This window comes from Lipotes vexillifer, unplaced genomic scaffold (assembly GCF_000442215.2).
Source record: "Lipotes vexillifer unplaced genomic scaffold, Lipotes_vexillifer_v1.1 scaffold217, whole genome shotgun sequence".
Lineage (NCBI taxonomy): Eukaryota > Metazoa > Chordata > Mammalia > Artiodactyla > Lipotidae > Lipotes > Lipotes vexillifer.
Window position 1 is genome coordinate 1,137,002 of NW_006788200.1, and position 24,661 is coordinate 1,161,662.

The 24,661-nt window shown below is 38.9% G+C and overlaps 1 protein-coding gene and 1 non-coding gene across 3 annotated transcripts; one reads left to right on the top strand and one right to left on the bottom strand.

Annotated features, from left to right (window-relative positions):
- Window positions 1-2,194: 2,194 nt before the first annotated feature.
- On the bottom strand, window positions 2,195-21,611 carry ZCCHC10 (zinc finger CCHC-type containing 10). Of its 2 annotated transcripts, XM_007461349.1 has the most exons (4): window positions 21,543-21,601; window positions 7,400-7,561; window positions 3,639-3,680; window positions 2,195-2,943 (listed from the first exon to the last, which is right to left on the bottom strand). In XM_007461349.1, exons 1-4 carry the CDS (start codon window positions 21,581-21,583, stop codon window positions 2,676-2,678), a joined length of 513 nt encoding a protein of 170 aa, XP_007461411.1. In that variant the 5' UTR covers window positions 21,584-21,601; the 3' UTR covers window positions 2,195-2,675. The 2 variants fall into 2 exon arrangements, with proteins under 2 accessions (XP_007461411.1, XP_007461412.1); XM_007461350.1 differs by lacking the exon at window positions 3,639-3,680 and having other exon boundaries at window positions 2,302-2,943; window positions 21,543-21,611.
- Window positions 21,612-24,302: 2,691 nt separating this feature from the next.
- TRNAG-CCC (transfer RNA glycine (anticodon CCC)) lies at window positions 24,303-24,375 on the top strand. The gene has a single exon. It is a non-coding gene; the product is annotated as a tRNA-Gly (tRNA).
- The last annotated feature ends 286 nt before the right edge of the window (window positions 24,376-24,661 follow it).

Sequence of the window (24,661 nt, forward strand, 5' to 3'; positions counted from 1 at the left end):
TGCAGGGCACACGGGTTCATGTCCCGGTCCGGGAGGATCCCACATGCCTTGGAGCGGCTGGGCCCGTGAGCCATGGCCGCTGAGCCTGCGCGTCCGGAGCCTGTGCTCCGCAATGGGAGAGGCCACAACAGTGAGAGGCCCACGTACTGCAAAAAAAAAGTAAATAAAACCATGACTATAAAGTACACCTTCTCTGTATTTTTTTCCATTTCCAGTGCTAACTTGGCCTAATGCCATCTTTTGATACCAAGACAAATTTACTATATTATATAGTCATACTAACAAATGTTTGTGGAGTGAAACCTATGATCTGATTATGTCTCCTTTTGATATGTTTGTGGTTGTGGTTGTGGTTGAGAAATAATACATTTATTACATTTGCCAGGGATTCAACATCCAGAGTTCTGCTTTTAGGCAGGATGGGGAGAAACTCTTTGGAAGTTACTCTCCACTTTGCCATTGATTCTGCTTTTTTTTTTTTTTTTTTTTTTTGGGTGGTCCGTGGCCCTCTCACTGTTGTGGCCTCTCCCGTGGCAGAGCACAGGAGCACAGGTTCCGGACGCGCAGGCTCAGCGGCCATGGCTCACGGGCCCAGCCACTCCGCGGCATGTGGGATCTTCCCGGACCGGGGCACGAACTTATGTCCCCTGCATCGGCAGGCGGACTCTCAACCACTGCGCCACCAGGGAAGCCCTGATTCTGCTTTTTTGAGTAAACTGTGTGACTAGAATAAAGTTCCTGTCCTCTGTACTTTCCCAGGTATACCTTTTAACATCTGTAATAGTAAGTAAAAATAATTAGAATTTAAATGCTCTTACCATGTAAATGGATAAGAAGTGGCATTAAGTAAAACAGCAAAGAGATAAAAGCAGCTTATTAAGCTCGTCAGCACAAACTGAGCTTTATTTAACTGCAAGTGATGTAACCTATGTACACATTTGTTTCCCTTCCAAGTTTAACTGCTAAAATTGCCCTTACAGAGATTACATTGTAAATTGTATTTCGTTAGTAATTTATTAAATTTGCCTGTCAATTGACACATTCTGTATGGAGCCTTAAAATGATGTTTTGAGAGTTTATTTACAATCATTGAAAGCAACGGTTCTGTAAAACAGGTAATTACAGCTCTTTAAGCTCACAACATACACATATTTAAACATTTAAATAGAAGTCCATTTTCTTCAAAAGTAATTTTCTACTGCTTTTTCATAAAAATATAAAAAGACAACATCTGTAGTTTTAAAAACCTATATTTAACCCAAATCAAGATTTTTCTACAAATGATACCTCTTTCCAAAAAGTTTAAAAGACATCACAAAATAATGTGATGTTAAACCAAATAATTTCACCATGGCCTGGTACTTTACTTTTAAGAAATACTGTGCAGTATTTCTTTTTAAACTTTCATGCTAGATTTCAACTGTGTATATGCTATGTCAACACACCAGATTAATCCAAGTCATTCATATTTATGCAGTAGACTGTCATATACGACCAGTTACCATATGAACTGTCATACCACAATTGCAAAATGGTAAAAGGCAATCTTTATGAAAACTTAATATTTTAGTAAAAGGCAACCAACATCACTCTAATTTTCTGTAAAAATTACCTCTCTTCCTCCTACCATTTTTTTCCCCTTTGAATGGTACCTTTTATAGCATATCAACACACAAAGGTATTTATATCACTTTTACTTAAGTTAGCTTTTTTTTTTTTTTTCCCGGTACACGGGCCTCTCACTGTTGTGGCCTTTCCCATTGCGGAGCACAGGCTCCGGACGCGCAGGCTCAGCGGCCATGGCTCACGGGCCCAGCCGCTCTGCGGCATGTGGGATCTTCCTGGACCAGGGCACGAACCCGCGTCCCCTGCATTGGCAAGCGGACTCTCAACCACTGTGCCACCAGGAAAGCCCTAAGTTAGCTTTTTAAATGACTGTTTTCTTTTCTGATACAATGAATTTATCAAAAGGCACCAAGATTAGAGTTCTATGTAGTTTCAGAATTTTGTTCCTTTTTAAGTTCCTCTAGAATAATTTTTGTCATAAAAGGGTAACTCTAAGAACCAGAAGAAAATGAATGATACAACACAGTAACTTAAAACTTGTACCATCTAAAAGGTATAAATTTATTAATAGATTCCTTGAACTTTTCACTTAGGAGAAGAAGTCAGGACAACTTTCTGAACATAAACATAAAAATAGAGCACATTTATTAACAGTAGGAAAACTCTAAGCTTATAGAGGTATTAAATCTTACATAGTAACATACAGCCAAAAGCATTAGAAATTCACTGCCAGATAGATATTCTGATGCATTATCCTGAAAACATGTCTGATACATAGCACTAACATGTAACAAAGTATGGCATTTATTTCACAGGGAGAAAAGACAGGTTTCATCACAAAAAGATTTACTAGATTTCAGCTTTGATTAATTTTAGAGATATATTTTAAAGATAAAAAAAACCAAGATTCACCCCTAAAATAAAAAAGTCTTTATATATATAATCCATTATTAATACTCTTTATGCTCTTACAATGTAAAACATTTAGAAACTTTTGAACTCTAAAAATTTTCATCAGTTAACCTATTTGGTCTTAACACATTCTAAATTCCCTTCTGAGAATTGCATTAATGTTTTTAGTCCATCAGTCCAACATGGGTGCAACAATTCTATTTCTTTTTCTTCTTCTTTGGTGGTTCATCCTCAGAGCTACTATTTGTGCTGCTGCTGCTGCTACTGGAAGAGCTGGAATCTGAGTCTGAATCGGAGGACGAGGAAGAGCTTGTGGAGGAAGCTGAAGATGATGAACTGGAGGAGCTTTCATCAGAGTCACTGTCCTCTGAGGAGGATGAGGTAGAGGTCTCTTCACTCTCTGACGAAGAATCACTGGCTGAACTGTCACTGCTATTGCTACTGGAACTAGTTACACTCTTAGACCTATTAGACAATTATATGCATGAGAAGCTGACATTTAAGAGAATGTTTAAAAGCAATTTCACTTGAGTATTATGTATATATATATATATATATATACATATATATATATATATATATATATACACATATATACTGAAGCTTTGCTAGCATGTTATCTCTAGATTTGATGTTTTGAGGATTGCCTAACTGTAATAACCCCACCGTGCTCACCCTCTCCCCTCAACCACAAGGTCTTTTACTACAGCAATTTAACTCTCTTGGATGGAGTCTGAGATAAGTGTACCTACTATACTATGCTCCAGAGTGAATGATGTTAGAATAAAGTTGCAGTTTAACAACTGGGTTTACTTAAACCTCATGTAGAGTGGTAAATGCTTCATAACCTTAACTACTTTATACCAGATACAGCTGGTCAATAATTTCTTACCACTCTAATAATATTTCCTAATCTAAGACAAGAGAAATTACTTACTATTCTAGGTATAAGGACTCTAGAAAGTTGGAGAAAAAGGATAAATGAAGAAACTCCAGATAGGTAAACAGAGGAACATATCAGAAAACAGGATGATATTTAATCATGAATTGAAAACAAGAGACTTCAGATCCAAATCTTGTAACTATTATTTTAAAATCACACACCCCATCCCTCCAACTAGTATTATATATTATCTATATAATACTAAAGCCACACATACCTTTTTTTCTTGGTCTTTCTTTCTACATTAGTTTCTCCAATGCTGATAAATGTGAAGGGGGGAAAAAGCTCCTGTTAATACAGTGTTATAAACAGCTCAAACGCTTCTGCTATCCCCAAAACTTTTTTCATTGGAGAAACACTTTGTCTTTTATAACATGTACTGAGAGTCCAGTGTTTATTGCTATAATCAAGAGGAAAGTTTCCTGTTGCAGGTGTATATGGTACATACAGTCAACTTAACCAGCACTTAAGCAAGACAAATGTTATCAACTGTAATTTAGAAGCGAGGTTAAGTTAGTAGTTAAGATGACCAAACGCACCAATTTGATTGTTTTTTAGTTTTTTCTAAACTCATCTATTTTATTTATTCATTCTTGGCTGCACTGGGTCTCCGTTGCTGTGCACAGGCCCTCTCCAGTTGCAGCGAGCAGGGGCCACTCTTCTTTGCGGTGTGCGGGCCCCTCACCATGGTGGCCTCTCCTGTTGCGGAGCACGGGCTCTAGGTGCGTGGGTCCCAGCAGCCATAGCACACAGGCCCAGCAGTTGTGGCTCACGGGCTCCAGAGCACAGGCTCAGCAGCTGTGGCGCACAGGCCCAGCTGCTCCGCGGCATGTGGGATCCTCCCAGACCAGGGCTCGAACCCGTGCCCCCTGCATTGGCAGGCAGACTTCCAACCACTGTGGCACCAGGGAAGCCCCTCTTTTTTAGTTTTGAACTCAGACTGACATGGCTAAATCGACTATTTAGTGAACAACAGAAGAAAGCAAGTAATAGCACAACAGTTGTAATTTATAATTCGGGTTTCTAGAATGGTATTATAAATGGCCATTTCATATAAAAAGAAAAGCAACCTTTAATTTAAAAAACCATTTCTTAATTGATTCACGTTGCTGTACACCTGAAACGAACACAACATTGTAAATCAACTATACTCCAATAAAAATAAAAAGTAAAAATAATAAAAAAAAAATTAAAAACTATTTCTTGTAACTTCCTTGGCAGTTTAGTAGTTAAGACTCTGCGCTTCCACTGCAGGGAGCCCGGGTTTGATCCCTGGTCTGGGAACTAAGATCCTGCATGCCGCGAGGAATGGCCAAAAAACAAAAACAAACAAACAAACAAAATATTTCTTTTTCTGCATGTCCCCCAAATGTTCAGTTATTTACTGCTTAAGAACCAGAGACTTAATACTTCAAGACTGTGTTCCCTCACATTATTTATAAAGAACAAAGTCTGGAGATTTCTGAGTGAAATACACAAATGGCTTGCTGATATATAGCTGCCAAACAGCATGCATACTAAATCAGGCTTTCAAATTACAGATTTACTTCTATTACTATATACTGTCCTGTAAATTTAACATTTTTATATTCTGAACTTCTCTATATTTCCTAGATAACATTATATCCTTATTTCCTGGGTCCTCAAATATAAATATGTATTTATGTAAAGCTGTTTTACACGATGAAATTACTTATTGGAGAATTGTAATTTTTGCAGTAAAATAAGTGGTAGAAGTACATTTGTTAATTCACACCACAAGAATGCAAGATCACTGAAATTCACACACTTCCATAATTTTATCATTGAACCAAAAAATCAGCAGTCTTTACGTAACAGAGCCAAAACTAAAATTCATGTAGTTCTATGTATTTTTAAGACCAAGATAGTTGTGTAATACAACTAGAAAAACAAAAGTAAATGTTGAAATGAAATTATTCATAACTCTTATATTTTATTCTTTAGGACAGAGGTCTTCAAATATTTTTTGCTTACATTCCTGATAAAAGAAGTTTGAAAAATTATGTTTTTCCCCTCAAAGGGTATAAAGTCTGGCATATTATATATTAAATATTGATATTTTAAAAAGAAAATCGTTACATCATTTTGGTAATTGTAAATACCACAAAATTTGATATGTATCATAATTAATTTAAAAAAAATAAATGAACAAGCTTATCTTTAATAATTGGTACTTTTACACTGTCCCTTTTCCTCTTTGAACTTGAATTTTTATTCTCCTTTCGCCACAGAATGTATCCTAATATATTTTCATGCCTGAAAATTTTAGTGATCACTTACATTTCTCTGCAATAAAAATAGACATAACTTAATATTGTATCTTTTAATTACTTGTGATCATAAGGTTTTAAAAGTGTTTAAAAATTCTGAGTTGAATTACCATTATCATTACTACTATACAAATTGATTAAAACAATGTAAAATATAAATTTTAGTAACTATTATACATAAAAAAATTTCACTGGAACTGTACCTCTTAATGACATGGATTTTTTTTTTCTAGCTTATATATCCATGGATCTTATTGCTTGACTATGACAGGGTTCAGTATCAATTTAATTCCTATATTTAACTTTTACAGATTTAACCCTGAGAAAGCTTGTTAACCTGAACAGGTAGATGGGAATAGAAAGAGTTTTGATGTAGCAATGTCACTCAGTTCTCTGAATTCCTCCCATGTTATATTCCACAAGTCACATAACGACGTATCATTAAAGTGTACTTTTAAATGGACAACTCAATTAGATCCTCCTTCAATTTTGCTGGGAAAAAAAATTACAAAAGAACTTGCTCCCAATAATTTGGGCCTTTTACTTTCTTACAAACACCAGTATTTTGAAAAGTCTCTAGGATTTTATACATGAGCACAATATACCAAGGTAAGATTAGAGATAGGCGAGAGGTATGCCTTTCTTTTGTGAAATTAGAGAAGGGTAGGCAAGGTCTCATACAGATTTATCTTTGGAAGAAACATATATGAATATTGATAATCTAGAAACTGATTACCTGTCTATTCCTGTATAACCCTTGAAGAGTCTTCCTGTCCACAAACTGGAAGACTGTTGCCTGGAAAATCCAGATGTTTAAGACACTATTATATTGCTAACGGTCCTCATGAAGGTGCTACTTCTAATATGCAACACTAAGTAGACCTGACACCTTCCTGTTTCAGTTTCTCTGAAACACATAAGCTTACTTATTTCATGGGAATTTGAAAAGCTTTATTCAAAGGGCATAAAAGGATAAATAACAATTTTTCCCTCCTACCCAGTTCTCCTTCTAGAAAAGAACCACTATTATCAATCATTTATATTCCCCCCCCCCAAAAAGCTCCATTATTCCTTTTTTCTTCCTTTTTAACATAAACGATAGTGTATTATATATACTGTTCTCTACCTTGTTTATATACTTAGTATAAGTATCTTGGGTACTTAGTTTGGATATCTTTCCATATCAGTTCATATAATCTACCTCATAGTATTCTGCTGTCATTTCATTGGCAGTTGAGGCAAGAAAAGCAAAGTGATTAAGAGCATGGACTCTGGAGACTGGCTAGTTGGTTAAACGCTTAACTTTTCCACTTACTTGCTGTATGACACTGAGCAAGTTACTGAATCTCTCCACTCTGGTGACTGGTTAGTTGGTTTAACACTTAACTTTTCCACTTACTTGCTGTGTGACACTGAGCAAGTTACTGAATCTCTCCATGCCTCAGCTTCTTCATATGTAAAATGGGAATTATAATAGTACTTACCTTAACAGTATAGATGTGATGCTGAAATAAGCTAATAATTGTAAAGACCTTAGTACGGTGCCTGGCACACAGTAACACTCATTAAACATTAGCTAATATTACAATATAATCTAAATCTGGATAACCACCATAAGATATTTAGTCCCTTAATAAATTTTATAAATACAAATAAATATTCCTTTGGATACCATATGTAACCTTACCTTTGCTGTAATAATAATCTGTTTTCTTTTTCTTTTAAAGCTTTCTTTAGTTCTGCTGTTCTTGAAGGCCTATGTAGGTACTTTCTTTTTCCTGTGCATTCATAAGTCCAATGCCCAAATTCCAAGCATTTCTGACATCTTACATGTTGTTTATTTGCTTCACTGCAGAGTAAAAAATAGAATACAGGCCTTAAATTTTTGACCTGACATTTTCTGTCGTGAGAAGCATAAACAATATAAGCATAAAATGATGCTTATGTAAAGGTACAATCCAAAAATAAGCACCATTTTACACTTTAAATTATTTGTTAGATTTAATCACAGAGCAATATTGTAAGTGGTTAAGAGCATGGACCTGGGAGTTAGACAGAACTGAGTACAAATCTTCTTTCTTCAATTCCATTCCAGTAATGGCAGACTAGGTAACTCAGACCAACTCTTCAGCTCAGAACTAGAAAAGACAGTCAAAACATTTTTAACAATGTGCTCGAGGTATCAGAGAACTAACAAGAGATTAAAGAATAACCAAGCCAAGATATGGAAGAAGCTGGAAACCCAGAGTGGTCAGTCCTACGTTTAAGTCAACTCTTGTGCTGGGGTTTTTTCCCCAACTCAGGAGGGTAAGCAAGCACCACTTATAAGGAGCAAGGGAGACAAATTATGCATTCAGAGTTGGGACTCTGAAGGGCTTTACTCTAAGAATAAAGCAACTGCTTATCAAGTGCAGCCCAGCTTCTAGTCACCTAGGAGATTAAGAAAAATCTCAGTCCCTGAAATTGAATTAAGGTGTGGCAAGTGAAGAAAAATAGATAAAGGAGTTAGAAAGGAAGAAAGAAAATTGTCATTCCTTACTGATGATGTATCATGTAAATGGCAAATCCAACAGACTCTACAGATAAAAAAACTTTTTTTTGGCCCTGTCATGCGGCATGTGGGATCTTACTTCCCCAACCAGGGATCAAACCCTTGCCCCCTGCATTAGGAGCGTGGAGTCCTAATCGCTGGATTGCCAGGGGAGTCCCGAAACATTTTTCAATAATTAGAATTCATAAGTGAGTTTAGGAAGGTTTTATATTGGGGTCAGTAAACTTTGTCTATAAAGTGTCAGAGAGTCAATATTTTAGGCTTTGCAGACCAAGAGGCAAAATTTAAGATATTACAAAGGTATTTATATCACAAGAGAGAAAACAAATTTCTACAAATATTTTATTAATGAAAATATTTCAAATAAAAGAGGTTTATTAATGAGAAGAATGGAATTCTTTTCTATAAGATAACATTTCACTCAATTGAGGTTCAAAATTAGTGTTCTCTATCATCAAATTGATCATATATATACAAACATATGTAAAAAGCATTCTTGGTTTGCAAGCCTACAACAGGCAGCAGGCAGGATTCAGTGGACTATCGTTTGCCAAACTTTCTATTAGATATTAGGTCAACACATAAAAATCAATTGAGTTTCTAATTAACAAAAACAGTTAAAAATAAAAATTTAAAAGGTGGTATTTATGGGCTTCCCTGATGGCGCAGTGGTTGAGAGTCCGCCTGCCGATGCAGGGGACACGGGCTCGTGTCCTGGTCCGGGAAGACCCCACATGCCACGGAGCGGCTAGGCCCGTGAGCCATGGCCGCTGAGCCTGCGCGTCCGGAGCCTGTGCTCCACAATGGGAGAGGCCACAACAGTGAGAGGCCCGCGTACCGCAAAAAAAAAAAAGGTGGTATTTATAACATCCTGAAAAATAACAAGCACTTATAAATAAGTGAAAGAAAATATGTGCAAGAATTCTATGCAGAAAACAAACATTACTGAGAAATTAAACATCTAAATAAGTAGCTAAATAAAAGGATTACCATGTTCATAGACTGAAAGACTCAATATTGTAAACTGTCCATTCTTCCCAAACTGATCTATAGATTCAAAGCAGTGCCAATCAGAATCTCAACAGGTGTTTGGTATGAAACTTAAACTTATTCCCTAAAATGTATATGGACATTCAAAAGGCCAAGAATAGCCAAAATACCCTTATAAAGGAACAAGTAGGGAAGACTTAGATTAAAAGACATTGACTTGTGGTGATCATTTTGTAATGTACGGAAATACTGAATCTCTTTCTTGTACAGCCGGAACTAACGTGGTGCTGTAGGTAAATGATATTTCAAAAACAAACAAAAAAATCATAAAAAAAAAGAGTTCAGATTTGTGGTTAACAGAGGTGGGGGATAGGGGGAGCTGCAACCAGATGAAGGCAGTCAAAGGTACAAACTTCTAGTTATAAGATAAATAAGTACTAGGGATGTAATGTACAACACGATTAATGAAATTAACAGCTGCATGTTATACGTGAAAATTGTTGAGAGTAAATCTTAAGAGTTCTCATCACAAGAAAAAATCTTTTTTTCTTCTGTTTCTTTAATTTTGTATCTATATGAGATGATGGATGTTCACTAAACTTATTGTTAACAGTGACCTCATGATGTATGTAAATCAAATCATTATGCTTAAACTTATACAGTGCTGTATGTCAACTATATCTCAATAAGACTGAAAGAAAAAAATAAAAGACAGTGCCTTATGATACAGCTATAATAAGTAAGAATGTGAGATTGGAGCAAATATATACAAATATGCCAGTGGAACAGAACAGAATGTCCAGAAATAGACTAATGTATACATGAACAATTTATGACAACCATGGCATTAAAGAGCAGTGGGGGGAAAGGTTAGATTATAAATGATGTAGGGACAACTGGTTATGCACATGGCAAAAGTAAGACTTAACCATAAGCCAACAATGATTACAAACTTGGTCAAACAAGGTTTAAAAGATAGTATAAAAAAAGTGACATAATTGAGTTAGGAATTCTTAAGAAACAAAAACAAAGCACTAAGACTTCCCTGGTGGCACAGTGGTTAAGAATCTGCCTGCCAATGCAGGGGACACGGGTTCGAGCTCTGGTCTGGGAAGATCCCACATGCTGCGAAGCAACTAAGCCCGTGCGCCACAACTACTGAGCCTGCACTCTAGAGCCCGCAAGCCACAACTACTGAGCCCATGTGCCACAACTACTGAAGCCCGCGTGCCTAGAGCCCGTGCTCCGCAACAAGAGAAGCCACTTCAATGAGAAGCCTGCGTACCGCAACAGAGAGTAGCCCCGCTCACCGCAACTAGAGAAAGCCCGCGTGCAGCAACGAAGACCCAACGCAGCCAAAAATAATAAAGAAATACATTAATTTTTAAAAAAGCACTAATCATAAAAGATGGATAAATTAGAATTACTAAAATTAAGAATTTTCAAAAATTAAGAATTTCTCTTCATCAAAATATACTATAAAGAGAGTAAAAAGAGAAGCCAAAGAGTGGGAGAAGATATTTGTAACACATTTTGCCAACAGCTTCATCTTAAGTATACAAAGAACTCTTATGAATCATTAATGAAATTATGTACAATAGAAAAATAAGATAAAGTGGAAGATGGAAAGGCAGTACAAAAATGGGATTGGGAAACAAATTAATAAAAACATGAAAAGGTGCTCATTACTAACCTAAGAAAAAGCAAGAACCACTATAGTTGAAGAAATGCATACTCTACAGTCCAGCAATTCCACTTGCAGGTACTTACACAATAGAAATCTACAAAAAACTATACCAGATAACATGTGTAAGAATATTGGAATATTGCTTTCCTTTATGTAGCTTTTAAAAGTTTTGAAATAGTCACAACCTTATAGAAAAGCTGTTAAGTACAGTTCAAAGAACTATTTTTCCTAAATCATTTGTGAACTGTTTTTGCTGAGCCATTTGTAAGTTGCCAACCTGATGCCTCATCAAACCAGAATACTTTGCTGCATGTTTTCTATAAACTAGGACATTCTCATATACACAATGTAACCATCAAAATCAAGAAGTTAATGTTGATACCTTCAAGATCCCATTTAAGTTTAATCTTCAGACCCCATTTAAGTTTCATCAAATGTCCCAAAAACGTTCTCTATAGCAAAATCCAGTTCTGCATCAATGTTGCACATGTTGTCATGTCTCTTTAGTCTCCTTCTGTCTGGAAGAGTTCCTCAGGCCTGTGTCTTGCTTTACATGACCTTGACACTTTTTGATGATTACAGCCAGTTATTTTGTAGAATGGGCTTCAATTTGAGTTGGAGGATTTGCTTCCAAGTTCACTCATGTGGCTAATGGGAGGCTTCAGTTCCTTGCCTGCTGGCCTCTCCATAGGGCTGCTTACAACATGGCTTTACCCAGGGAGAGTGACCAAGATAACTCAAGAAAGAAGTCAGTCTTTTATCACCCAATCTTGGAAATGACATACCATTACTTTTGCTATATTCTACTGGTCATACAGACCAACTCTGGTACTCTCTGGAGGAGAGTACACATGAAGCAGGGATCACTGGAGATCATCTTGGAGGCTGGCTACAACATCTGACATCTCTATATGATTAGATTCAAGCCATGTATTTTTGGCAGGAATATAACAGAAAGGTGCTGTGTTCTTCTCACTGTATTCCTGTCAGGTGACACAACACTTCAATTTGTCTTGTTACTGATAATGTTCGTTTTGATCCCTTCATTATGGAGTGTCAACCAGATTTTGCAATATAAAGTTATTTTTTGTCCTTTTGTAATTGAGGTGGTTTTAAATTATGTCCATAAATTCTATGATATCCTTACTTCAAGGGTTGGAGCCTAACTACCCTCCCCTTAAGTGTGGCTAAGACTTAGTGACTTGCTTCTAACTAACAGAATAAACCAGGGTGATGGAGCGTGACTTTAAAGATTAGCTCATGTAGCTGCCATGTCATGAAAACACTCATGCAGCCTCTAGGGAGGCCCACGTGGTGAGGAACTGAGGCTTCCTGCCAACAGCCCTGTCAATAGCTATCTTGGAAGCAGATCCTCCAGTTGTGGTCAAGTCTTCAGATGACTGCAGCCCCTGGCAACACCCTGACCACAAACATATGGGGAGAACCTAAGTCAGAACCACTCAGCTGGGACTTCCCTGGTGGTCCAGTGGTAAAGAAGCCGCTTTACAATGCAGGGTACGTGGGTTCGATCCCTGATTGGGGAACTAAGATCCCACATGCCTCAGGGCAACTAAGCCCGCACGCCATAACTACTGAGCTCCTGCGCCTCAACTAGAGTTCACGAGCTGCAAACTACATAGCCCATGTGCTCTGGAACCCACGTGCCACACTACAGAGTCCATGTGCCCTGGAGCCTGCGTGCCACAACCAGAAAAGAGAAAACCCACATGCCACTAGAGAGAAGCTCACACGCCACAACAAAAGGTCACGCATGCCTCAATGAAGATCCCGCGTGCCACAACTAACACCTGAGGCAGCCCTCCCCCAAAAAAAAGAAGAAAGAAAAAAGAACTACACAGCTAAGTCACTCCTGAATTCCTGACCACAGAACTGAGATGTTTATTGTTAGAAGTCACTAAATTCTGGGGTAATTTGTTATATAACTATAATTAATAACTATTAAAGCAATTAATAAGTATTTTGTGGGTTGGTATTTGAAAGTACATAAATATCCTGCTCATTAAATTTTTAGTTCATTTATTCATCTATCAGTATGAAGTCTATTTTTCTATTTTATTGAATGAGTTACTATCTATTACCATGATTTATTTTGATGCTCAGATTGCCCTAGATTTGGTCAGTGGGAATCCTTCCAAGTTGGATTCTGTGTTCTTTTGACATGGTTCCTTCATTCTTTGAGCACTTCCTTGCTTTCTGGTACAACAAAAAATTCCAGGCTCATCTTATACTTTCCCTGTCCTAAAATCAGGCCTTTCCAGGCCTGATGGAACCCTGATGACATTCAGAGTCAAGATCAGGGCACACATGTGCTCACTGTAACAGGAATGTTGCTGCTCCCAGTTACCCTCAGTGGACAGAGCTAGGGAACAACACACACATTACTATCCATGTATCAAATACACACATTTACAGCTATATTTAACTATATATTTTGAAAACCATGAATTCATACCAATACCTTTAATTCCAATCCAACTTCACAGAATTTACTCTATTTTCTCCTTCCCCATACCTCCTCCTCCTTCAGTGAGAAATCTGGCTCCCATTATCCTTAACAGATTTACTTATTTGGTCAATCTGTCTTATGAAACCAATTGCCCATTCTTGCCCTCTCCCCTTTACAGATGACCTCTTTACTCCACGTGGGGTCTGGTACTCTGCCCTTTGCTGTCCTCCCACACTCCCCATGTGAACATGCTCCTCACCCTGCTTGGGCTCTGACTTCCACTGCCGGGCCAGTCCACCTCACATGAACTCATTTCTCTTTCTATTTAGATTGTGCCACCCCATATCAAATTATACCTCCCCTCCCCCATGGAGACATTCTCCCCACTAGGGTGACAACTTGTGTTAAATGGCTCTCCCTGTGTGGAAACCCCCCTCACTCTGCTTGGGATCTGGTACCCTGCATTGGACCTTCACTCAACTGGATGCCCTCTGCACCCTGCTGGCACTGCAAGCCAGTTCACGTCCCTATGTGGATGCCCTAGTTACTCCCCTTCAGCTCTAATACTCCAGTGCCAAGTCAGTCCTCTGCATGGATCCATACCACCTCATGGCTTTAGGACTGACTTGTTCAAGTAGAGAAGAGGAAGAGGAAGAACTATTATAATATTCTTAACAACAAGATTTGTAAAATCCTCAAAATTGGAAATAATGTCAAAGAAGAATGGATGATCTGTGGTACAGAATACACTGGAATACTTCATAGTGATAAAAATGAACAAATTCCAGCTTAATTTAACTCAGACGGAGCTTAGATATAAGAAGCTAAACTCAAAAGAATCTAAATTGTCTGATTCTGTGTAAAGGTTAAAGACAGGCAAAATTAAACTCTAGTGAATAGTTAGATGGTAAAAGCACAGAACAGAAGCAAGTAAGTAATTACCATAAATGTTGGGATAGTGGTTACTTTAGGAAGGAGGGAGGAGGTTGTGATTGGGAAAGCTTGGTGGCATCTAGTATATTGGCAATTTTTTATTAAATACTTGATCTGGGTAGTGGTTACATGGGTTAAGAATTATAAAAATTGAAAAAAAAAGAAAAAAAGAATTATAAAAATCACCTATTAAGGACATATTTATGTTGTCTGAACTTTTTTGTAGATGTGTTATAGTTCACAACAATAAAATTTTTTTTAAATCTTGGCTCTTTCTCTACACAGCTTTAGGCTCATTAGCAAGCTAGTTTTTGAACTTCAGTTTCTATTCTAAAAAATGGGATAGTATCTACTTCACTAGGTTATTGTGAGAATTAGATAAGACCATAACCGTGGTTTATACTTACTGTGTGCCAGGAATTTAGCTAAGTACTATTTATACATAAATACATCTAATCCCCATGACAACCCAATGAGTTTGTCCCCATTCTATAGACTGGGATGTTTGTATAGAAAGCAGTAAGGAATCTGGCATAAAGTAATAGACAAATAAATGGGAATTGTGAATATCAATCCACACATTAGGCTAATCAATTATCTGGACTAACGATACATGGCAACTTAAATTTTCTCAAAACATGGTTGCATGATGGGATGCTGGATTCTTAATTTCGACCTAGAGCAGTCACCTTTTTATCCCTGGAGAACACATAATTGGTGTTCAGTAAATGTTTCTAAAATGACTGACTGTTTAAATAGGCAAGGGTGTAAGAGGACATATATTGTGTATAGTATGCTTTTCATTAATGAATTCCCACATCGTCAGCCAGCTTCTGTAATTTTGACAGTAATTTATTTTTAGCATTTGTTCAAAAACTAAGCCAATCCTAACGTGAAGAAGTAATGTTTCAAGCAAGGAAATACTACTCAGTAGTAGTTTTCTTTTTTTTTTAATAAATTTATTTATTTTTGACTGCATTGGGTCTTCGTTGCTGAGCAGGGACTACTCTTCATTGTGGTGCGCAGGCTTCTCATTGAGGTGGCTTCTCTTGTTGTGAGCACGGGCTCTAGGTGCACAGGCTTCAATAGTTGTGGCACGTGAGCTCAAGTAGTTGTGGCTCGCTGGCTCTAGAGAGCAGGCTCAGTAGTTGTGGCGCACGGGCTTAGTTGCTCCGCGGCATGTGGGATCTTCCCAGACCAGGGATTGAACCCGCGTTCCCTGCATTGGCAGGCGGATTCTTAACCACTGCGCCCCCAGGGAAGTCCTGAGTGGCAGTATTGAAAGATAATAAAGAGTCAGCTTTTTACCTAGTAATAGTTCATAAATTTCAGTAAGCAACTGCCAGAACCATGACTATAACTTCAGAGCTTATCTGAATGTGTAATGTAGCAAATTGTTAAGGCTATCAATAATAAAACACTCTATGGACAATATTAAGTTGCCCACTTTTCAGGCAAAAAGAACCACTAACACACTTAATATATACACAATTGTGATATGCATTCCAGAAATAATAAATTCAAAAACATTAAAGGATAATTAGTAAAAATGTAAAATCATGACTCTCATATAAATATAAAGTGAACACATGTCAAAGGTTTTATTTAATCATTAATTAATAAGGGAACCAGTAAGATGTTGCAATTGGTTCAAAACAGAATCCAAACAACACACATATATGGGCAATCAGGAACGCAGGAAACGAATTTACAGATCGTTAAAAACTGGTCAATAGACACAGGGCAAGAATCAGTTGTACTGTCTTTTCATGGGTAAGAATCTTTTCTACCAGCTTTCTACAATTTACAGAGTTATTTTAAGATAGCTCAAAGAGGGCTTCCCTGGGGCTTCCCTGGTGGCGCAGTGGTTGGGAGTCCGCCTGCTGATGCAGGGGACACGGGTTCGTGCCCCGGTCCGGGAAGATCCCACATGCCGCGGAGCGGCTGGGCCTGTGAGCCCTGCGTGTCCGGAGCCTGTGCTCCGCAACGGGAGAGGCCACAACAGTGAGAGGCCCACATACCGCAAAAAAAAAAAAAAAAGAAGAAAGTGTGTGTTTCTAGCATCCTTAAACAAGCAATTTTGCTAAATTAAAAGAAATCAAATTCCAAAGTTTTTTTGTTAGATTAGTATAACCCAACTTTTTAGAAACAATAAACACAAACCTTTCATGCTTCCTAAGAATTCCTTTAACTAAATTTAGAAATTTATAAATTAACTTTGTGAACTTCACAAAATTGTCACCTCCTACTCATAAAACTGAATTGAATTTTGCCCTCAATTTCTGCATTTGGAATGCTAAATTTGTTTTTGCAAAATTAATAACTAGTTATTTCAACTTACATCAGACACTGTCAGACATTAAGCACTCTTTAAATTACATTTTCTCTTTTAAAATGAGCAAATAGACTTACCTAAGAATTATTTAAGCTTTTACAAAGCTTAAATATACAAATCAATTATAAATCATTAAAATTCTAATATTATAAAAGGTCTTGCTAACTTAACAGTATTAGGCAATAAGCCATATAAAAACATATTCTAGTATATGTTGATAGGGAATCTCTAACTGAAAATTTTATATAAATCAGTAAGTGAAATCAGTAAGTGAAAAATTAAGCATCACATTTCTCCTAAAGGAGAATATGTGAAAATAGGTATTCTGTTCATGAAAATGTAAACTATCACTACCTTTTAGAAAACAATCTGGCAACAACTATCAATATTTTAAATGTAAACACCTTGTGGGGCAGCAATTCCAACTACAGCTATACCTGCAAAACTCTACCAAGAAGTAATACACACACACACACACACACACACACCAAAAAAAAGGGAGGAGAGGGAGTGAGAGAAAGGCAAATAGCAGCTATTCACATAAGGTTCAGTGGGTCTGGGGGTCATTTTTTTTCTTTGTAAGTCCTCAGTACTGGGGGTGGAGGGGTGCTGAGATGGAGGGAAAACTACTATCAATGTTTTTTAAGAAGGAAAATCCAAAGAATTTTAACCTAGGAAAAACATAATATTAGATATAGCAAAAATGAAGTCAAGTGGATGCAGTTTAATTAGAAGCCTGAGTAATATCTAATAAATATATAACCCTATTTAATAATATTCCATTTCTATATTCTAAGCTAAGGCTTAAGGAAGTGTTTTAATGGTACAGCCTTTTTGGGTGAAACCACATTCTTTGATACCATTTCTGTCAGATTGGCAAAGCTGTTTTTTAAGCCGACTGTTGGCAAAGATGGAGAATGGGCACTCTAAATGTAGTAAGATACACATTCTTAATTGCTGGTAAGAATGTAAGTTGCAGATACTTTCTGAAGGGCTATTTGGTAATACGCAAGAAAAATCTTAAAAATGTACATACCAAATAAACAAAAAATATAATATAAATGATGATTATCTACCTAGAAAATCCCTAAGAATCCAAAATGGAGCTACTAGGACTACTAAATGAGTTTAATAAGGTCACAGGATACAAGGTCAATATACAAAAGTCAATATACTAGCAACAAACAGTTGGAAATGGAAATTAAAAAAAAATACTATTACAATACTTACTTTTACCCTTGTTAAATTTCTTCTTGGTAGACTCAACATAGAGTTCCAGCCTGTCAAGACCTTTCTGGATTGGGATTTCGTCATCCATTGTATTAGTTATCCCTCTCAGCTTTGTGTTAACTGCAGGTTTGATAAACACGCACATGTGTCCTCATCCAAGTCATTTATAAAAATGTTGACAAGACCAAACTGAGGACCAAACACTGCAGGCCACCATGGGATACCTCTATATATTTACTTAAACCCATTAAACAATACTCTTTGTCTATGATGTTCAAATGATGTACCTAATTGTTCTGTTTTCACAAGAATATTATGAGAGACTTTTCAAGATGGCTTTTTGAAATCCAAATACCTAAAAGGCAAAAAGGGTATCAATCTGTAATGACTTGATACCTGATGATCTTGGCTTTTCTTTCTGAACGTATTTAATAAATCGAGCCAGAATTTTGGCTGGAATGGATATCAAGTTCACTGGTCTGGTTTGTGGAATCTACCCTTCTCACTTTGAAAATCAAAACAGCATTTGCCTACTTCCAGTCCTTAAGCACCACTTCTGTTTGCCAGGGGTTCTCAGATTACCAGCAGCAGTACAGCCATCTCACCTGGAAAATCTCTGTTATGCTGGGGAGCAATCACATGGGTCAAGTGCCTTAAACACATTCAGAGTGGATTAGGGCTCTTTTACTCACTCCTCAAGTATCTTCTCATGCTGTATATAATTAAATGTGAGTGAAATCTGATTCAAAGTTAAGTCTCTGAAAGATCTGCTGAATGAAAAGTTCAAATTTCCCCCCTTTCCTCCTTTAGTTCAAAGACTTTTAAAAACAATGTCAATAGTACTTTCTCACTTCCCATAACTTGTAGTTTAAGACTTGTTCTTATGGAAGTGCTATATGCTCTTTATAAATAAAATTAAATCTTTTTGATGAATATAAAATGAAAAGTAAAGGCTCCTCTTCTGCTTTCCCCCCCAAATATTCCAAATTCTCCTGGACTCCCCTTGCTTCTAAAGGCCCTCCCTCTCCAACTCCCTGGGAATTGTCCCGACAGCCTGCAAACCATGACAGGTTTCATTATACACCATGTTTTCTTTCCAGTAAGACTAGAAGCTCCTAAAGCTAAGATTGTCTTTTACTTCTGTGTAGCTTATGTACCAAATACAAGCATACTGCAGAAATGGAACATTTGTTTAACTGTGTGATACTCCAAAACTTATGTTAAAAGCACCAGAAGTCTTACTTTCACTTCATATTTAAGTGGACATTGGTTGGTTTTGTCAATCTAGCAATCATTACCTCCTCTGGCCTACCCACCCATTCGTTTATTTTTATTTTATTTTATTTTCCACCCATTGGTTTATAAGGATCCATTCAATTATGCTCGGAAGAGAATGAGATCCAAGTCAATCAAAGCTTCATAATCCCATAGACATGGTTCAGGGTAGGGTATGTAACCCAACCTAGACAATGAGATGCTATCAACTTGAAGCTGAGAGGATATAAAGGACCCTAGATACTGCAGCCATCTTAGGACCAAAGGAGTGATCTAACCAAGTATGGAACCAACACCCAGAAGGGCAAACTTGAGAGAGATTAGACCCTGGTGACATCATTTACTGCACATCTATTAAGTATTACTGCTACTCCATTCTTGACCTCAGAACCATATGACTTCAAAGCCTTCTTCCTCCACCAAGCATACTACTAATTCATTCTGATTCCTTAAGTCTTTATCCTTATGTTCAAGGAATCTCATCAGGCATGAGAGGTAGTCTGATGAAAGGGAGAAGAGAAGGATCAGGGCTCTTAGAATAAAAAATATAAATATAAAAAGAAATACAGGGCTTCCCTGGTGGCGCAGTGGTTGAGAATCTGCCTGCTAATGCAGGGGACACGGGCTCGAGCCCTGGTCTGGGAAGATCCCACATGCCACGGAGCAACTAGGCTCGTGAGCCAGAACTACTGAGCCTGCGCGTCTGGAGCCTGTGCTCCGCAACGAGAGGCCGCGATAGTGAGAGGCCCACGCACCGCGATGAAGAGCGGCCCCCGCTTGCCACAACTAGAGAAAGCCCTCGCACAGAAACGAAGACCCAACACAGACAAAAATAAATAAATAAATTAATTAATTTAAAAAAAAGAAATACAGGGGCTTCCCTGGTGGAGCAGTGGTTAAGAATCCACCTGCCAATGCAGGGGAAACGGGTTTGAGCCCTGGGTCTGGGAAGATCCCTCTTGCCATGGAGCAACTAAGCCTGTGCGCCAACAACTACTGAGCCTGCGCTCTAGAACCCGTGAGCCACAACTACTGGGCCCACATGCCACAACTACTGAAGCCCTCGCACCTATAGCCTGTGCTCTCCAACAAGACATGCCACCGCAATGAGAAGCCCGCGCACCCCAAGGAAGAGTAGCCCTCACTCGCCGCAACTAGAGGAGGCCCGCGCGCAGCAACGAAGACCCAATGCAGCCAAAAATAAATAAATAAATTTATTTAAAAAGAAATATAAATATACACATTAGAGCAGACTGTGAGCGATATATTATTAACGGGCAAATGGTGATGCCATGAAAAGCTGACAGAGTGAAAAAGTGTCGGACGTTGTTTGGGTATACAGACTGGTAGAAGAAAAAAAAGGTTTCACAAGAAATGGGCATCTGGCACAAACTCCTGCATTATCTGTTCACAGAAAACCTCTTGTGCTATTCTCTCTCGCTCATTATCCACAATGGCCATCTTTCGTTTCTTAAAAACTAAGTTCTTTGCTGTCTCAAAACAATTATGCTAGTCTGGGTGCTCTTTCCCCAAATCCTCTCATGACTGGTTCCTTTCTCACATTTCCGATCTCTGTTCCAATGCCACCTCTTCAGAGATGCCTTTCCAGTCCAACCAACCTAACCTGGACCTTTTTCTCTTTCCATCACCTCTTACTTCCTTCAAAGCTCTTATCATCAACTATATTTACTTAAAATGTTTAGTTTATCGACTCTTTCCACCAATAGAATGTGAGCTTCCTGAAAGCAGGGATTCTGTCTTGAACACCTCTTTTTACTTACACCCAAATACCGGCATAGAGCGATAGGTAATGCATAAATTAATATTTGTTGGAGAATGAATGGCAGAAAGTGAGAAGAGAGCTTGGCAGAAAAGTCAGGCTGCTCCTAGGGAAGGCGATAGGAACAGGGCAGGAAAAGCCAGTGGGCTGGAGGTTGCACAGGAAGCTGAAGGTTTACGTCGGCGAGAGTAGGAGGTGTTGGACGAGGGCTACAGGCTTCTCCCGGTCACGCGTGGGGTGGGCAGCCGGGTAGGCAAAGGGGCATAGAACTCTTAGCGACCAACTCCTGGGCGTTCCCTTCGCGGGAACCAAACACGAGACTGTCTTCAGGCACCCCTAGGTCCCGCCCAGCGGTCTTACGCAGCCGTCTTCCACGAAATCTCTAATCCACAGACATCAAACTTACCGCCGCGGCCCGAGACCCTCGCGGGCAGGCGACGTGTGAGAAAAACGGCCAACCTCCGCCTGGCCACGCTGACGATCCCACACCGACCCCGCATACCAGGGCCCGCTCACTAGCCGGCTGACGCGCTTCTCCCCGCCCCCAGCCCGCCCAGCGGCCCGACTCCGGCCCTAACTTACGCTTGTCTCCGGGCTATGAGGCGATGCATGGGAGTCGCCATCTTAGCGCGGCTGAGGCCTGCCGCGCTGGGTTTTGGGAAACTCCTCGGAGGGGGCGGGGACTTAGAACCCCGGAGGCCGTAGGCGTGGGCGGGACCAGTCGGGCCTGGAGAGCTAACCGGGCAGCTTTGGGGGCAAGTAGTGGTTAGGGCCTGGTCTGTTGTGTTTCCTGTGTGCGTCTGTAGTTTGAGGGAGAGGAATGAGTCAGGTTGATCGGTCTGAATGAGGGATTTTAAGGATGGGTCCACGTATATTGCATGGAGAGGCAGGGAAGAACATTCTCGAATGAGGGATCCATCTATCCATCTTTATATACAAATGAATTTATTTATATATATATATATATATATATATATATAAATGAATAAAACTGCATTGTTCAGGACACTAGAAGTAGTTTGGATAGCAAAATAAAAAGGAATGACTTCAACAAGATTGGGACCATCAATTGAAAAAGAATGACTTTAGGACTTCCCTGGTGGCGCAGTGGTTGAGAGTTCACCTGCCGATGCAGGGGACACGGGTTCGTGCCCTGGTCCGGGAAGATCCCACATGCCGCAGAGCAGCTGGGCCTCGGAGCCATGGCCACTGAGCCTGCGCGTCCGGAGCTTGTGCTCCGCAACGGGAGAGGCCGCAACAGTGAGAGGCCCGCGTACCGCAAAAAAAAAGAAAAAGAATGACTTTAGCAAATTGTAAAATGCAAATATATGTTGTTTATATTTTTATGTTTTTCATAATGATGTTATAAGGCTATAGAGGTAAAGCTGCTTTTTCAACTGGAAAAAGATTGTACAAATATTAATTCTTTAAGGATATTTTAGTATTTAGTGTCAGTCGTAGAAATTTATTGTCTTAAATCCAGTTTTTGAAATATAGAGAACTTTTTTTTAACATCTTTATTGGAGTATAATTGCTTTACAATGGTGTGTCAGTTTCTGCTTTATAACAAAGTGAATCAGTTATACATATACATATATCCCCATATCTCTTCCCTTTTGCATCTCCCTGCCTCCCACCCTCCCTATCCCACCCCTCTAGGTGGTCACAAAGCACTGAGCTGATCTCCCTGTGCCATGCGGCTGCTTCCCACTAGCTAGGGGTTTTACATTTGGTGGTGTATACATGGCCATGCCACTCTCACTTTGTCCCAGCTTTCCCTTCCCCCTCCCCGTGTCCTCAAGTCCATTCTCTAGTAGGTCTGCATATAGATAACTTTTTGAAATACATATATGTATGTATGTTTCTGTGTCTCCATTCATTTTCTTTTAATTTATGTTTTTCAATTAAAATGAGGAACTGAAGGCAGAGCATTGAACAAATAAAGTCATTGTACACATGGAGCTTTCTACAGACAATAAACAAATGCAATGTCCAACGTGCGTGAATAGTCTAAAGAAAAATAATTTAGCGTAAGAGGTAAAGAGTGATTCAGCAATGGGAGTTAGAGAAGGTGATGTCATGCAACCTTTGTGCACATCTTGTTCCTTAAAAAGTGGAATCTTACTCTCTGTTCTGTTCCTCAGCTTGCTTTGTTCATTCCTCAGTGTGTTTATGGACATCTTTTCCCATATCAGCACATGCAGATCCAGTTCATTCTTTTCATGTATTATGTTATATGGATTACATGGATGTTCCACAATTTATCCAACTAGTATCCTGTTGTTGAACAATTAGATCATTTAACACAAAGATGGAATGAACAGATTTTTAAGCACTCACCCATGTTTCTGTAACATGACTTCCTAGAAGTAAAAGTGCTGGGTCAAAGGATATGTGTATTTTAAATTTTGATAGATTATACATTTTGCTCTTTTTAAAAAAATATTTATTTATTTAGGCTGCCCCGGTCTTAGCTACTGCATGTGGCATATTTTAGATGCAGCATGTGGATGCTTAGTTGCAACACGCGGACTTCCTAGTTGCGGCATGCATGCGGGATCTAGTTCCCTGACCAGGGATTGAACTCAGGCCCCCTGCATTGGGAGCGCAGAGTCTTAGCCACTGGACCACCAGGGAAGCCCCTATGGTTACATATAGATATATAGATATAGATCTTTTTTTTTTTGCGGTTCGCGGGCCTCTCACTGTTGTGGCCTCTCCCGTTGTGGAGCACAGGCTCCGGACACGCAGGCTCAGCGGCCATGGCTCACAAGCCCAGCCACTCCGCGGCATGTGGGATCTTCCGGGACCGGGACACGAACCCGTGTCCCCTGCATCGGCAGGAGGATTCTCAACCACTGTGCCACCAGGGAAGCCCTATTACTTCTTTATTGACTTGAAATGCCACTCCCTCATAACTAAATATGTACAAATTTAATTTGGACATTCTGTTTTCTTCCAAAGATCTGTTTGTGCCAGGATTTGTACTGCTTTAATTTCCATAATTTTATAGAATATTTTGATATCTGGTAGGGCAAGTCCCTCCTAAATATTCTTCTTTTCCTCAGTTTTCTTTATTGCTCCTAGGTATTTATTTTTCTAGATGAACTTTATTCACAAACTTTCAAGTTTTCCACAAAACGATATTAAGATGTATTTGTCAGGTAACTTTAAAAATAAAATTTTTTTTTTTTTTTTGGTCACACTGTGTGGCTTGCAGGATCTTAGTTCTCTGACCTGGGATCAAACCCTGGCCCTTGGCATTGAAAGTGCAGAGTTCCTGGACTGCCAGGGAATTCCCACTTGTCAGCTAATTTTAAAAGAAATTGCACTGCAGGGACTTCCCTGGTGGTCTAGTGGTTAAGACTCCCCACTCCCAATGCAGAGAGCCCAGGTTCAACCCCTGGTCGGGGAACTAAGATCCCACATACCGCAAATAAGCACGCATGCTGCAACTACTGAGCCCTTGCACTCTACAGCCCATGCACCACAACGCATAGAGAAGCCTGTGGGCTGCAATGAAGAGCCCTCGTGCCACAACGAAGACCCAGAGCAGCTAAACTAAATAAATTAATTAATTTTAAAAAAAGGAAACAAATGGCTCAGGAAGAGCTTTAAAAAAAAAAAAGAAAGAAATTGCACTACAGCAAATGTAAAATGGCAAGAGACAGAATACGATATAGCAAATAGAGAGGAGGAAG